General features: G+C 42.9%; 1 protein-coding gene across 1 annotated transcript in view; it reads right to left on the bottom strand.

The window, feature by feature from the left end:
- FAM228B (family with sequence similarity 228 member B) overlaps positions 1 to 16,115 on the bottom strand; it is a 46,938-nt gene that overhangs the window by 1,733 nt on the left and 29,090 nt on the right. The window contains 4 exon segments of the mRNA XM_009183786.4: positions 222 to 278; positions 3,508 to 3,539; positions 3,541 to 3,655; positions 6,194 to 6,301. Of these exon segments, the coding sequence (XP_009182050.1) occupies positions 222 to 278; positions 3,508 to 3,539; positions 3,541 to 3,655; positions 6,194 to 6,301 (312 nt within the window).

The raw sequence follows: 16,115 nt of genomic DNA, 5'->3' as shown, positions 1-16,115 counted from the left end.
CATGAGAAAAACCATAGCTTCAAACCCCTGCCAAGCCCAGAGAATGCCTTACACTAAAATAGATCGTCATAAAATTAATAGGTAAGAACTTTCCTGCCCACCCATTCATTACTTCTCTTTCCTCCCTCCCACTGTGGACTCTGCAGATATCAGAAATCACAGTGGCAAGAAAGAGGGGTAAGGAATAGGACAGTAAGAAGGGAAAGAGAGAAGACATCTACCTCCCTCTTCTTTCTTGCAGCTCCGGCTTCAGCAGCCCCAAACGGGGGGAGGGAGACCTTAAATGAAGATTGAAGCGTTGGTCATTATGTTATACGAGACTGGCCATGTTAGTTACTGAACAGACTGTCTTCATAACCAGAGGCTTTTTACTGTCTGAGAATGCCCAGGGCAGGGGAAGAACCAACCCCAACAGAACAGGTTTAAATGGACAGTGAGGGGAAGAGCTCAGTTGCTCTAAAATCACACCCTACAAATCCTCCTTCGGTATTGTAATGATTGCAATGGAATCAGCCCCAAACACGATTATTCCTCACTTCTGTACTTCTCTCCCTGCAAACCTGCTTTCCCCCTAGACCTCCCTAAGGGGTCAGTGACTACGACGACAATCCACCCAGGCCCCTCTGCACTGATTTCTCGCTTTCACCCACTTCCACACCGACAAACAAGCTCTGCCAGCTCCTCTCCACCCACACTGGAGCCTAGAGTCCTTGCTCTCACGTGGCCTGGAGCCCTCACTGCCTGACGGCCCTGCCTCGGCTCCAGCATCCACAGTTGTTCATGCAGCAGCCATGCTCTTCTTTGTACAATGCTGACTAGATATTATTTCCCCTGCTCCAAACCTCCGCACCGCTTCCCCTCACACTTTGAATTTTATTCTAACTCCCTGTCCCGGCCTGTAACCCCCATCTGCCTGGCTCCTGCCTCTGCTCCAGCCTCACCTCCCGCCCTCTCTCAGCACCCACTGTCTTCAGCCTCCCCACTTTTTCTTGCTGTTTCCTGAACACACAAGCTTCACTCCCATCTCAGGCTTTTGCCTGGGCCCATCCATCTGCGCAACACTCTTCCCCCAGATCTCTCCACGCCTCACTCCCTGGGTTCCTCAGGCTGCTGCACAAACGTCATCTCAGAGGAGAAGCCTCCTCAGACTTCTCCACCTAAAACAGTCCTCTTCGTTCATCCCCCACCCTCCCACCCCACCCCTCTACCTGCTTTGTTTTCCTTATTACTAACTCACATGATGTTATGTGTTTACTTGGTTGACTATTGTCTATTTCCCCACCAAAATGTAAGCTCCAGGAAATAGGAGCCGTCTCTGTTTTGTTTCCCACTGTGTCTCCAGCCCCTCAAACACTGCCTGGCTCAGGGTTGGCGCTTGTTAAAATTTTGAGGAAGCAAGAAAGCACATGAGAGCATACCAAAACATGGCAGTAAAAGGAGCTTAAACACACAAAAGAAAAGGTTAGTAAATTTTCATGAATGAGTAAAAGAGTAGCGCCCCTGTCCTTTAGGGATAGGAGTGGGGAAATAGAGAGACAGTCAGAAAGGAAGATGGCAAGATTGAAGGATACTCAGAAGACAGGCCATTCACGTGGGGAGGAAGGCCATGACTTCTCGCATACACTCCTAAGAAGCTGACTCTGGACAGGAGAACTGGAGGGAGAAGCTCCACCTAGACCCAGAAATGGTAGGTTGAGCTAGCTCAGTCAAATGGCCACTAAGTTTAACTATCATTACCTTAGGATGAGAAATCTATGCTCTGTAAACACCTATAAATAGACAGATAGATAGATGTGTAAATATAGGTATGTATATCTATACATATGTAAATATATATGTTAAATATATATCTATATATAGAGAGATTTTTTTTTTTGAGATGGGAGTTTTGCTCTTGTTGCCTGAGCTGGAGTGCATGGCATGATCTCAGCTCACCGCAATCTCCACCTCCTGGGTTCAACCGATTCTCCTACCTCAGCCTCCTGAGTAGCTGGGATTACAGGCGCCCTCCACCACGCCCGGCTAACTTTGTATTTTTAGTAGAGACAGGGTTTCTTGATATTGGTCAGGCTGGTCTCGAACTCCCAACCTCAGGTGATCTGCCCACCTCGGCCTCCCAAAGTGCTGGGATTGCAGGCGTGAGCCACCGCACATGGCCCAACACCTAGTATTTCCATAAACTTTACATTTTAAATGTTGGGGCTTTTTTCTTCATTTATTGCACATTCTGGGAGAGGAAGGAGTCATGCACCAGGGTATAAAATTGTGCTTTTCCATGGTCATTCACACAGAATCAAGAATCCAGGTTCTAAATGTCTTTAAGTTCAAAATTGAGATCAGGGTCAGAAGAGGTTGACAGCTGCTGCTAGGGGCTGGGGACTGCAGGGACAACGGCAGACGACAGGCATGGAGCTGACCATGGAGGGCCCCCATCTGGGACCTGAAGATCCTTCTTGGAGATCACATAGGGGACTAATAGCAGAGCCTCAGAGCAGACAGGGGCTAGCACTAGGAGTTGGAGGGACGATCACATCTGCACAGAGGACCTGAAAAGGCATTGTCCTTTTATCTGTATCCCAGAATCCTGTGTAGGGCCTCTCTGTAACGACAGGGCCAGGGTTGCTCCCTGGCCTTGAGTTGGCCTCATGAGGAGTCCAGTATGAGCCCTGCAGGCTTGTCAACTGGAGATATCGGCGCCAGCTCTTCTTTATGCCCCCCTGCTTGAGACACTAGGCAATTCCTCTCAATAATTCATGATTCTTCTTCTCAACTCTTCAAATGCAAGAAATTCCCATTCTTTTAGGAAACTCTGGATCTCCTGGTTACTCCAGGTTTTAATTAACTGGTCTGGTTCCTCAGTTTCATTTTCCTCCTTTACTTCCAAGCATTTCTAGTAATTTCAGTCTGAAGTCTCACTTTCTCCCTTATTCATGAGTTTTCTCCCGGGATCCTTTTCACTAGTCACAGGGCCTACTCCAGGGTCCACAGAGAACAAGCCCTCGCTCGGCCCTAATGCAATCCAGGAGTCACGAGGTGCCGAGTGAGAAAGCACGGGTGCTCCTCTCTGCTGCCGGCAATCTCTCAATATGGGGGCTTTCACTTCCCAAATTTTACTACTTTAATTTAGTATTGGTCCTTTTGAAAATTTTCTACCTATCTTGACTGCCTTAAGGTTAACAAAATGAGGGCCCTGGCTTGGCTATGCTAAGTGGTAGACGGTAGAGACAGGGTAGAGATGGCAGAACGATAGAGGGGCTAGGGAAATCCTGGACAGCGTGGCCCACCCACCAGGGGCACCCTCATCGTGTGGCTCCACCAGGGAGCAGGTGGCTCTCTCCATTCCCTCTGAATAAAGGACACCTGCCCCTCAGCTGCTTCTAACCTATTCCCCACTGCCTCCTCTCTTCCTGGAAGCCTGCCATACAAAGAAAGTTCCCAGGTGCTCAGATTTTGGTATCAGCGGTTGCCGCCTTATGTATGATGAAATGGGACAGCTCCAGTTCTTACCCATTCTGGTCTTCCTCCCGTTCTGCCTCCTTCCTGGCTGAGGCTCAAGGAAGAAAAATACCCTTCAGAGTTGGCCTCTTTGGCACTTGGATTCTTTCCGTCTCGATAACACAGCGGTTCTCTTTCTAGAAAGGATGACCCTTTGTTTCTGCACGAAGGAACCAGAAAGGAAGGGATTCTCTTAACTCTCAACTGTAGCACTTAATATTTTTATTTAAATTTGAAGGTGATGAGTTCTATGTGAATTTATGTATTTTTGTGAAAATAAATGTATTTACATGCTTTTTGTGTGAAAATAAATCCAAATAAATAGTATTGCCTTGCTCTAGTCACCGTTTCATCTGTAATCTCTGTGCTGCTTCATCAGACAGCTTTGGGTCCTTTGGCGGGAAGGATCCCTCACAGAGCTGTCCAGTTTGCCCTCCCTGAGAAGGTCTAACTCTGCCAAAGACAAATGTGCCTTCTCCACCCCTGCTGCCAGAACTGGGATGCTTCCCTTTTCATGGAAGAGAATCCAGTCTTCCTCCGCCTTCTAGAGTGAGCCTAGACTTAAGCCTCTAGTCTAAAATATAGGACCCCACTACTCCAGCAACGCAATATCCTCCTTCACGTGTGGGTCTTGCTCTGCTAGAAGATGTATTTGAGAACAAAATCTCTCCTTTTATATCATTTATCAAAATTAAATAGAATTAAGATGCCATTTATCCTAAAGTCTTACCCAAACAGGTCTATTTGAGACTCTGGCAATTAGGGATTGCAGAGGAACTTACTCTTTTGGACCCTAATATGCAAGAGTGATTCTCAATTCTATCTTTTCAATCAATCATTGTATCTTTTAAGGCCTTCAGCTACCAAGCAAATAGGGCTTAGTTTGGACACTTCCTTTTTCCCCTCAATTGTGGCTCCTATTCAAAAGGCAACCCAGCAAATAGTTAAACCACACCTCAAGGACAGTAAGCCCATGTTGGCCAGCGCCCTCCCCAGCTGTCATCTGTTTCTACTTTATATCACTAAGGTCCTCGGGAGACAATCAGTCGTTCTCTCTGCTGGTCATACCAGCATCTCTAAAAGCCCTCCAGCTTCTGCCACACTGTATTTATTCAACAAATTCTGAGCCTGTTCAGGAAAAGAAACCACTGCAGCTTACTTTGGGCACTTTTTAGGAACAGAGAATTGTAAGCTCATCTCCTAGAAAGTCACATAAGCTCACTTTTCTTCCACCTTGCTAGTTTTTTTTTTTTATTGTTATCAACAATTTTAATAAGGTATAATTTATATGACATTAAATTCACCCATTTTAAGTGTACAAGTCAATGGTTTTTAGTATAGTTACAGAGTTTTGCAACACCACTACAATCTTATTTTAGAACATTTTCATCAACCCCAAGGCTCCATGCTCATTAAGTCACTCTCCACTCCTATCCCCAGACCTAAGCAACTACTATCTGCCTTCTGTCTTTACAGATTTGCCTTTTCTGAACATTTTGTATTTAAAAACATACTATATGTAGCCTTTTGTTATTGGCTTCCTTCACTGAGTACAATAGTTTTGAAGTTTGTCTATGTTGCAGCATGTATCACTATTCCATTGTATGGATATACCACATCTTCTTTATCCATTCATCAGCTGATAGACATTTGGGTTGTTTCCACTTTTTTGGCTGTTGTGAATAATGCTGCTATGAACACCCACATCCTAGCCTCTATGTGGATATATGTTTCATTACTCCTGAGTAGAAACCTAGGAGCAGAATTGCTGGGTCACATAATAATTTAATGTTTAACATCTTGAGAAACTGCCAAGCTGCCTTCCAAAGTTGCTGCACCATTTTACATTCCCTCCAGCAATATCTGACGGACAGCATGACTTTTAACCAAATAGTTACAAGTTACATAATTATGTAGAGAAATCTCTTAATTCTACAACTGTTAGCTGAGATGATTCCTCACATTATATACATAGTATTTGATAGTATGTACCACTTCTCTGATTATAACATCTATCACTCTGGGTAAGATATTGTAACAGCTACTACCCACCCAAACCAGTCCCAAACTCCATTTACACTACTCCAATTCAATTTTAAATCTCCTAACCTTTTAGCTTTAGTACAAGTTGTTAATTTTTTTTCCATTTCTGTGTTTGTTATTTCTGTATTAGTGACTTGTTTTTGTTGTTGTTGTTTTTTGTTTGTTTGTTTTTGAGACAGTCTTGCTCTGTCGCCCAAGCTGGAGTGCAGTGGCACAATCTTGGCTCACTGCAACTTCTGCCTCCTGGGTTCAAACAATTCTCCTGCCTCAGCCTCCCAAGTAGCTAAGATTATAGGTGCCCACCACCACGCCTGGCTAATTTTTGTATTTTTAGTAGAGACAGGGTTTCACCATGTTGGCCAGGCTGGTCTCAAACTCCTAACCTCAGGTGATCCACCTGCCTCGGCCTTCCAAATTGCTGGGATTACAGGCATGAGCCACCGCACCCAGCCTACTTGCTCTTTAAGACCAGAAAAGCCTGGGAAGTGTTGCCACCTCACCAGACACAGTGGTGGGAGATGCCCGGTGTCCTCCCACAATGGAGCCTGGTGTGTGTCTCAGCACTGTCTCAGCAACATGACAGGATGGCAGGGAATGACAGCACAGTCTAGCATCTTAGCAAAAGAAAAGCAAAGCTATGGAAGAACAGACTTACTTGTAAATAACTGTTTTTTCTTCTTCCTGGGATTCCAAAAGATAAGGAGCTCTTGCCAAGGGTTTCAAATCAAAACTACAGTCGTTAAAATTCACTTTCACTTTTAACCTTTAACAAGATAACAAGTGTGAGAAGGTTTTTTTGTTCTTTTTCAATATTGTTTTTTGAGACACGGTCCAGCCTCAACCTCCTGGGCTCAAGGGATCCCTCCCACTTCAGCCACCCTCCAAAGTAGCTGGAACTACAGGCATGCACCACCACGCCAAGGGATTTTTTATTTTTTGTAGAGATGGGGTATCAACATGTTCCCCAGGCTCGTCTCAAACTCCTGGCCTCACGCGATCTTCCTGCCTCGGCCTCCCAAAGTGCTGAGATAATAGGCATGAGCCTCCACGCCTGGCGGTATGAGAATGTTCTGAAAACAATATTAGCTTACATTTATGTAGTAAGTATTATTATACACTGACTACTAAATATAGAGACAAAAACATCATTACTCCAAACTGGTATACATTCTTGGATGAAATTAGTTGTTTTAGAGTTTCTGAAACTATGATGGAGATTGATTTACTATTCACTGAGAACCAAGGATCAGGTAAGCAAAGTTTAAAGTACTCCCTATCCACTAAGAGCTTAAACTCCGAAGTAAAAACAAGCCACAGAAACTGTGTCATTTATAAGCATTATGTAAAATGTTTTTCCCTAGAGAGAATCCAAACATTCCACTTCCCAGTCCTTTGCCATGGGGTGGCAGACAGGTACCTTAGAGTCCTCCAATCTTGCACCCACACAAGGGTTGACTGGAACGGTGATATTGGCCCTGCACAGAACATACATTTTGCTGGCACAGAGAAGACACAGAATGTAGTATAGCAATGTGTGAAATGCTTCAAGAAGAAAAGGAAGCAATCACCAAGATAAGAAAGCAATAAGAGCCTATTGGGAATGAACAAGCATATTGGGGAAAAAAAGGAAATTTAAGAAATTAAAATCTTAATATCCAACACAGTGAAGAAAGAATTAGCAAGCTGGAAAATATATACAAAGAAATTGCCCAGGAAAATGAAAAATATAAAGGACCTATTAAAAGATATTAAGATAATAAGAAGGCCTAATATATATCTAATCTGAGCCCAGAAGCAGAATGCAAAGAACTAAGTAAAAGCAATATTTAAAATAATTGCTGTATATTTTCCTGAACTGATGATAAACATGAATACAGAGATCCAGGAAGCACAACATATACCAGTAGGTTAAATAAAAAGAAATCCAGCTGGGTGCAGTGGCTCACGCTTGTGATCCTAGCACTTTGGGAGGCTGAGATGGATAAACCCCTTGAATCCAGGAGTTCGAGACCAGCCTGGTCAACATGGTGAAACCTCATCTCTACTAAAAATACAAAAATTAGCCAGGTGTGGTGGCGCATGCCTGTAGTCCCATCTACTTGGGGAGCTGAGGACGGGGGATCGCTTGAGCCCCGGAGGTCAAGGCTGCAGTGAGCCAAGATTGCACCACTGCACTCCAGTCTGGGTGACAAAATGAGACCCTGTCTCAAAAAAAAGAAAAAAGAAAAAAGAAAAAGAAACCCATACGCAGACACCAGCAGTGAGAATGCAGAACACCTAAAGACAAAGAGAAGATCTTAACAGCAGCCACAGAAAAAGGACAAAAAAATCAGAATGACAGCAGACTTCTCAAAAACAATAGAAGCCAAAACACAAGAGAACTATGTCTTTAAAACTTTAAGCGAAATAAATGTCAACCTAGAATCGTGTGCTTGGCAAATTATCTTCAAAGGTAAACAAACACTGAATTGTAAAGGCCAAACTTTAGAACAAAGGAAAATGATCCCAGAAATTTGGTATAAAATGGAAAGAGGGGCCGGGCGCGGTGGCTCACGCCTGTAATCCCAGCACTTTGGGAGGCCGAGGCAGGTGGATCATGTGAGGTCAGGAGTTCAAGACTAGCCTGACCAACATGGAGAAACCCCATCTCTACTAAAAATACAAAATTAGCCAGGCATGGTGGCGCATGCCTGTAATACCAGCTACTCGGGAGGCTGAGGCAGGAGAATCGCTTGAACCCGGGAGGTGGAGGTTGCAGTGAGCCAAGATCGTACCATTGCACTCCAGCTTGGGCAAAAAGAGCGAAACTCCGTCTCAAAAAAAAAAAAAAAAAAGGAAAGAGGGACGGGATGCATATAGATTCCTTTCTCTTTGTAGCTGTCTCCCATACCTATATCTGCTACAGAACTGTACCGAACCCCTATTGGTAACTTCAGATGGGATGTTTCCTCATGGATGTACCCAAACTAGAGGTCATTTATTAAATTAATAAAATTATAAAACAAAGCATTGAGTGATTTAAATCCCAAGAAACTGTTGTTCCTCTTTTTCTATTTTTATCCAAGTTTCTACCTTTGTCTGCTTTCTATTAGGCTAGGTTAAATGACCCTTCTTTGTGTGTCCATAATAATATGTGCATATAACATTGTAATAGAATGATCTGCTTAAATATCTGTCTTCTCTATTAGACTGTGAATGCTTTAAAGGCAATTACAACTCAATACATGATTCTTTGATGGAATGAATTAATGTTATACGATGAATTGCATGCACCCAAAAAAATATCTTCAAATCCTAATCCCTGGCATCTGTGAATTTCACCTTATTTGGAAATAGGGTCTTTACAGATGTTATCAGGTTAAAATGAGGTAATACTGAATTAGGGTGGTGGACCCTAACCCACTGACAGGTGTCCTTGTCAGAAGAGGGGAATTTGGACACAGACACAGAGAGAAGACCATGTGAAGACGGAGACAGTCACTGCAGAAATAAGGCTATAACTGAAGCGTTTCACTTCTGTTTCACTCCTCTTGCCGCAATCGTGACTGAGGCTCTTATTACCAAAAATGTGGATTCTTATTTTTATAAACCGAGGAACACCAAGGATTGCTACAACCATCAGTAGCTAGGAAAGAGACAAGGAGCCTTCAAAAGAGTGGCCCTGCCAGTACCTTGATGTTAGCCTTCCAGCCTCCAGGACTGTGGAGAATAGATTCCTGTCATTCCAAGTGCTCAGTCTGCAGTGTTTTGTTACGGCAAGCCCAGGAAACTAATACATACAACAACAATTCTCAAAACTTCGAGCTCCTCTCTGACTCTTAGTTCTCCCTGGCCCTCCAAATGTAGTCACCAAAATCTAGAATTCCCTTGTGTCATCCTATCGATCTCTGTTTCACTCCTCTTGTCACAATCGTGACTGAGGCTCTTATTACCAAAAATGTGGATTCTTATTTTTGAAGAAAAAACTCTTCAGTGATCTCCAACCTCTAGTCCTATCCTATATCCAAACTGTCACATACCTCACACGTCAGATTACAGTTTCTAAAAGCACCATCTCCAGCATCTCACCCCCTCCTCAGCTATCCTCACTGACTCCCCATTCCCTACATGATAAACTCCCAACTCTTTAGCTAGTATTGAAGGTTCTTTGCAAAATGGCTACAATCTAGATTCACAGACTTAATCAGTGACTGGTCATCCATTCATTCATTACACAGACAAGTAAACAGGTGCAAACCATGTGATCGATGAAAAAGTACATGGTGGGACAAAAGAAAGACGAATCTGTACAGCCTAGTGTAAGGAAGTGGTTTGGAACAACTTCAGAGAGGAAGTTTTAAAATGGCATTTTAGGCCGGGCGCGGTGGCTCAAGCCTGTAATCCCAGCACTTTGGGAGGCCGAGACGGGCGGATCACGAGGTCAGCAGATCGAGACCATCCTGGGGTGAAACCCCGTCTCTACTAAAAAATACAAAAAAAACTAGCCGGGCAAGGTGGCGGGCGCCTGTAGTCCCAGCTACTCGGGAGGCTGAGGCAGGAGAATGGCGTAAACCCGGGAGGCGGAGCTTGCAGTGAGCTGAGATCCAGCCACTGCATTCCAGCCTGGGCGACAGAGCGAGACTCCGTCTCAAAAAAATAAATAAATAAAAATAAAAATAAAAAAAAAATAAAATGGCATTTTAACAGAGTCTTGGAAAAAATGTTTTCAAAAAAAAAGACGGTTCAGAGAGAAAGCCCAGCATGTGTGAAGAATAGCATTTATTCAGGTACTTGTAGAAGACCTGGTATTGTTGGAGTACAGAGTAGAAGGGAGGGAAAAATCAGCCCAGTCTTGTATGTCATACCAAAGAGATCACATTTTAACTGAAGGACACAGGAATCACTAAAGAGATTAAGTCAGGCAGTAACATGACATGCCACATTTCACCCTGGTAGCACCATGCAACATAAGGGAAAGCATGGCACTGTGTTTTAGAATGTAGACTGTGGAGTCAGAGACCTTAGTTCAGTTTCTGAATCTACTGCCTTATGGCTATAAATAAGTGGTTTTCAATCTGGTATGTGTTGGAATCATCTGAAGATCTTGAAAAAAGACTAATGTCTAGGTCCCACCCTCAGAGATTCTGACTTCATTTGTCCAGGGCATGGCTTGGATATTGAAAAATTTTTTTTTTGTTTTTTTGAGACAGAGTCTCACTCTGTTGCCCAGGCTAGAGTGCAGTGGTGTGATCTCGGCTCACTGCAACTTCCGCCTCCCAGGTTCAAGCAATTCTCCTGCCCCAGACACCTGAGTAGCTGGGATTACAGGCATGCACCACCACGCCCGGCTATTTTTTGTATTTTTAGTAGAGACCAGGTATTCACCATGTTTGCCAGGCTGGTCTCGAACTCCTGACCTCAGGTGACCCACCCGCCTCAGCCTCCCAGAGTGCTGGGATTACAGACGTGAGCCACCATGCCTGGCCGGAATTTTTTTTTTTAATTTTTCATGATATTCTGATATAAAGCCAAAGCTGAAAAATCCTGCTATAAAATTGACAAGGTCCTTGAGTCATCTGTGTAATAGTACCTACCAAATAAAGTTTCTATGAAGATGAAACAAAATTAGCACGTTAAGAAGTGTACAACTCATTCTATTCATCAGCACTTTAAAATGTCCTCCCAGATAGACCATATAATAGGCCACAAAACAAGTGTCAGAAAATTTAAGAATATCAAAATTATATCAAGTACTCTCTCTGACCACAGTGGAATAAAATTGGAAATCAACTCCAAAAGGAACCCTCAAAACCATGCAAATACATGGAAATTAAATAACCTGATCCTGAGCAATCATTGGGTCAACAATGAAATCAAGGCGGAAATTTAAAAAGTCTTCGAGCTGAAGGATAATAGTGACACAACCTATCATAACCTCTGGGGTACAGCAAAAGTCGTGCTAAAAGGAAAGCCTACATCACAAAGTCTGAAAGAGCACAAACAGACAGTCTAAGGCCACACCTTACAGAACCTGAGAAACAAGAACCATCCAAACCCAAACCCAGCAGAAGAGAAATAACGAGATCAGAGCAGAACTAAATGAAATTGAAACAAACAAACAAACAAAAAAACACAAAAGATAAATGAAACAAAAAGCTGGGGGAAAAAAGGAATGTGTAACAGTGTCTGGTACATAGGAGCTCAGTAAATAATAAATGTTATAGATTGGATATGATCATGGGAATTTGGTTTACGGGAATGTTTAGGAAGGGGCAAATTATTATTATTTTTTGTTGTTGTTTTTTGAGGCGGAGTCTCGCTCTGTCGCCCAAGCTGGAGTGCAGTGGCGTGATCTCTGCTCACTGCAAGCTCCGCCTCCCGTGTTCACGCCATTCTCCTGCCTCAGCCTCCCAAATAGCTGGGACTACAGGCGCCCACCCCCACGCCCGGCTAATTTTTTGTATTTTTAATAGAGACGGGGTTTCACCGTGTTAGCCAGGATGGTCTCGATCTCCTGACCTCACGATCCACCTGCCTCGACCTCCCAAAGTGCTGGGATTACAGGTTTGAGCCACTGCGCCCGGCCATTATTATTATCATTATTATTGTTGTTTTTGTTGTTATTATTGAGATGGAGTTTTGCTCTTGTTGCCCAGGCTGGAGTGCAATGGCACGATCTTGGCTCACTGCAACCTCTGCCTCCAGGCTTCAAGCGATTCTCCTGCCTCAGCCTCCAGAGTAGCTGGGATCACTGGTTTGTGCCACCATGCCTGGCTGATTTTTTGTATTTTTAGTAGAGATGGGGTTTCACCATGTTGGCCAGGTTGATCTCGAACTCCTGACCTCAGGTGATCCACCTGCTTCAGCCTCTCAAAGTGCTAGGATTATAGGTGTGAGCCACCACGCCTGGCCAGAAGGGGCAAATTAGAAGGAGATTTAGGAATGGATATGACAGAGCCCAGTGCTGGATTAAGTAAAGGGATAATGAGTGATAAAGAAGAACCCTGATATTTCCTATAACCAGGAACACAAAAAAAAAGCAAGTTAGATGCATAAGGTGACAAGCACTTTTGGATAGGTTGAATTTGACTTATGTGTGGAAAACAGACAATTGAATATTTGTGACTGGAACACAGAAGGCACACTCATCTTGCTATAGTCTTCTCTGTCTCATGAAGACATTCCAGAACTGTCTTAGTGGTTAAGCACTTGAGCCTCTTCCCACTCTCAGACTCCTGGCCCCATCAGCACCTTCTGCATAACAGTATGGGATGTGGACCCCAAGTGGTCAGACTAGAGACCGAAAAGCGGCACCACAATTATCTTCAAAATTTGAAAAATATATTGGAGAGAAGCTGTTCCTCTATAGGAAATACAGGAAATTCCTCTATAAGAAATAAAAATATGAGCATGGTGGCCAGGTGCAGTGGCTCACACCTGTAATCCCAGCACTCTGGGAGGCCAAGGTGGGCCAATCACCTGAGGTCAGGAGTCTGAGACCAGCCTGGCCAACATGGTGAAACCCTGTCTCTACCCAAAATACAAAAAATTAGCCGGGCGTGGTGGCAGATGCCTGTAATCCCAGCTCCTCGGGAGGCTGAGGCAGAAGAATTGCTTGAACCCGGGAGGCGGAGGTTGCAGTGAGCCAAAATCGGGCCACTGCAATCCAACTTGAACAACAAAAGCGAAAACCCATCTCAAACAAACAAACAATATATATATATATGAGCATGGTCTTCAATTACTTCTGGCACACACTTGCTTAGTGTGTAAAGACTAAGATTCAGTAAAAGGGCTCATATAAGAAGCCAGTCACCCCCAAACATGCCAGCCCCCATAAGGCTAGAGAAGTATGAGGTCACAGAAGATAATGTGACAATCATCTAAAAAGGACATTTTCTTTACCACATTAGTCACCACCAGCACCTTAGTAAGGGTGAAAACAGTGTGACTGGAACTCACTGTATGCTCATTAATTGCTCACTATAAAATCAATATTCTAAATATCATCTTAATATATGATCAGAGTTAATTAAACCTATTATAAATAGACTCCTGGTTTGGGTGGAACCTATTTAATTACTAGAGCTAGGATTATGATGCTCAAAGTAGACAAAGAAAAAAAAGTAACAGCCATTTTTTTCAGAATTCTGTCTTAAGGTTGATTTCTGTCTTATGTAACATTCACAATGCCATTTGTGGCTATTTTTTAAAAATAACAAATGAAATTATTTTAGTTCTGCTTCCATTTAGGATGTAGAAAGCATCCTAAAATAGAAATAATGATGTTCTAGAAATAATGGTGCTCTCACCCCAAGGTCAAAAAAGGCCAGATAATCTACAAAAACAACTTTTATTGAGCCCATCAGATCTCAAGGCAAAGAAGTAAACTGAATTCCAAAGACAAGTACCTCCCACAAGAAGCAGGACAAAAAACCTACTTCGCCTTTGGCAGAACATGAGAGGAAAGGGTGGCTTCCTCTCTTTTTCCTCTCATGCTCTCATGCTCAGATAAAAAAAGAAAAAAATTGATGATTAGCTGGACTTTACTAAAATTTAAAATGTGTGCTCTGCAAAAGACACTGTTAAGAGAATGAAAAGATAAGCCTTAAACTGGGAGAAATTATTTGCAAAATATATACCTGATAAGGGACTTACATTCAAAATATACGAAGAATTCTTAACACTCAACAATAAGAAAACAAACAACCCATTTAAAAATGATCAAATGATGTGAACAACAGAAACCTCACCAAAGAAGATACACAGATGGCAAATAAACATGTGAAAATAGTCTATGGCAAAGAAGCATATGAAAAGATGCTGGAGGTAGAACAAGATGGTGGAATAGAAGCCCACACCCTTTATTCCCCACACTGGAACAACAAATTTGACCATCTATCTGCACACAGAAAAGCACCATCACAAAAACCAAAAATGAGGTGAGCAATCACAGTAGCTTGTTTTAACTTCACATCACTCAAAGAGGCACTGAGGAGGGCAGGAGGGACAGTCTTGAATCACTGATGCCACCCCTCTCCTATTCCCCAGTCACAGTCGTGTGTACAGAGAGTTTGTGCATTTGGAGTGGGTGAGCCCAGTGACTAGGGGACTTATGTTGAACTTGGTTCTGCCCTGTCACAAGAGAGAATAAAGCCATGCTGGGCTCAGCCAGCACCCACACAGGAAGCAAATATTTGGACCAGCCTTAGCCAGAGGGAAAGTGCCCAGCCTAGAGAAAGATATCAACATTCAAGTAGAAGAAAGTTATAGAACACCAAGCAGATTTAACCAAAAGAAGACTACCTCTAGGCATTTAATAATCAAACTCCTAAAGATCAAGAATAAAGAAAAGATCCTAAAAGCATCAAGAGGAAAGAAACAAATAACATACAATAGAGCTCCACTATGTCTGGCGGCAGACTTTTCAGTGGAAACCTTACAGGCCAGTAGAGAGTGGCAGGACATAGTTAAAGTGCTAACATGGCCAGACATGGTGGCTCACGCCTGTAATCTGAAGATTTGGAGAGGCTGAAGCAGGTGGATCACTTGAGGTCAGGAGTTCAAGACCAGCCTGGCCAATGTGGAGAAACTCCATCACTATTAAAAATACAAAAATTAGCCGGGTATGGTGGTGCACAGCTGTAATCCCAGCTACTCAGGAAGCTGAGGCACAAGAATCACTGGAACCTGGGAGGCAGAGGTTGCAGTCAGCTGAGATTATGCCACTGCACTCCAGCCTGGGTGACACAGTGAGACTCTGTCTCTAAAATAAAATACAAAAGAAAAGAAAAGAAAGAAAGTGCTGACTGAAACTTTTATCCTAGAATAGTATTATCCAGAAAAAAAAAAAAAAATCCTTTAAGCATGAAGGGGAAACAAAGACCTTCCCAGACAAACAAAAGCTGAGGGATTTCATCAACACCAAACCTATCCTATATGAAATGCTAAAGGGAGTTCTTTAATCTGAAAGAAAGGGATGTTAATGAGCAAGAAGAAATCATCTCAAAATACAAAACTCACTGGTAATAGTAAGCACACAGAAAAGCACAGAATAATATAACACTGCAACAGTGGTGTGTAAACTACTCTTATCTTAAATAGAAAGACTAAATGATGAACCAATCAAAAATAATTACAACAACTTTTCAAAAAATAGTACAGTAAGACACAAAGAGGAACAACAACAAGTTAAAAAGCAGGGAGACAAAGTTAAAGTGTAAAGTTTTCACTAGTTTTCTCTTTGTGTGTTTGTATATGCAATCAGTCTTAAGTTGTCATCAGTTAAAAATAATGGGTTACAAGATAGCATTTACAAGCCTCATGGTAACCACAAATCAAAAAACTAACAACAGACTTACAAAAAATAAAAAGAAAGAAAGCAGGCCAGGCGCGGTGGCTCACACTCCCAGTGCACACAGAAACCAATACTATAGCATTAGATTTTTGAGAGAAGAAAAGCCTTATTACAAATCAACCAACAAGCTGGGCGCAATGGCTCACACCTGTAATCCCACACTTTGGGCGGCCAAAGTGGGTGGATCACCTGAGGTCAGGAGTTTGAGACCAGCCTGACCAATATGGTGAAACCCTGTCTC

Source organism: Papio anubis, chromosome 14 (assembly GCF_008728515.1).
Source record: "Papio anubis isolate 15944 chromosome 14, Panubis1.0, whole genome shotgun sequence".
NCBI classification, from domain to species: domain Eukaryota; kingdom Metazoa; phylum Chordata; class Mammalia; order Primates; family Cercopithecidae; genus Papio; species Papio anubis.
The sequence above is the reverse complement of the archived record's forward strand: the minus strand, read 5'-3'. Positions and strand labels throughout refer to the sequence as shown.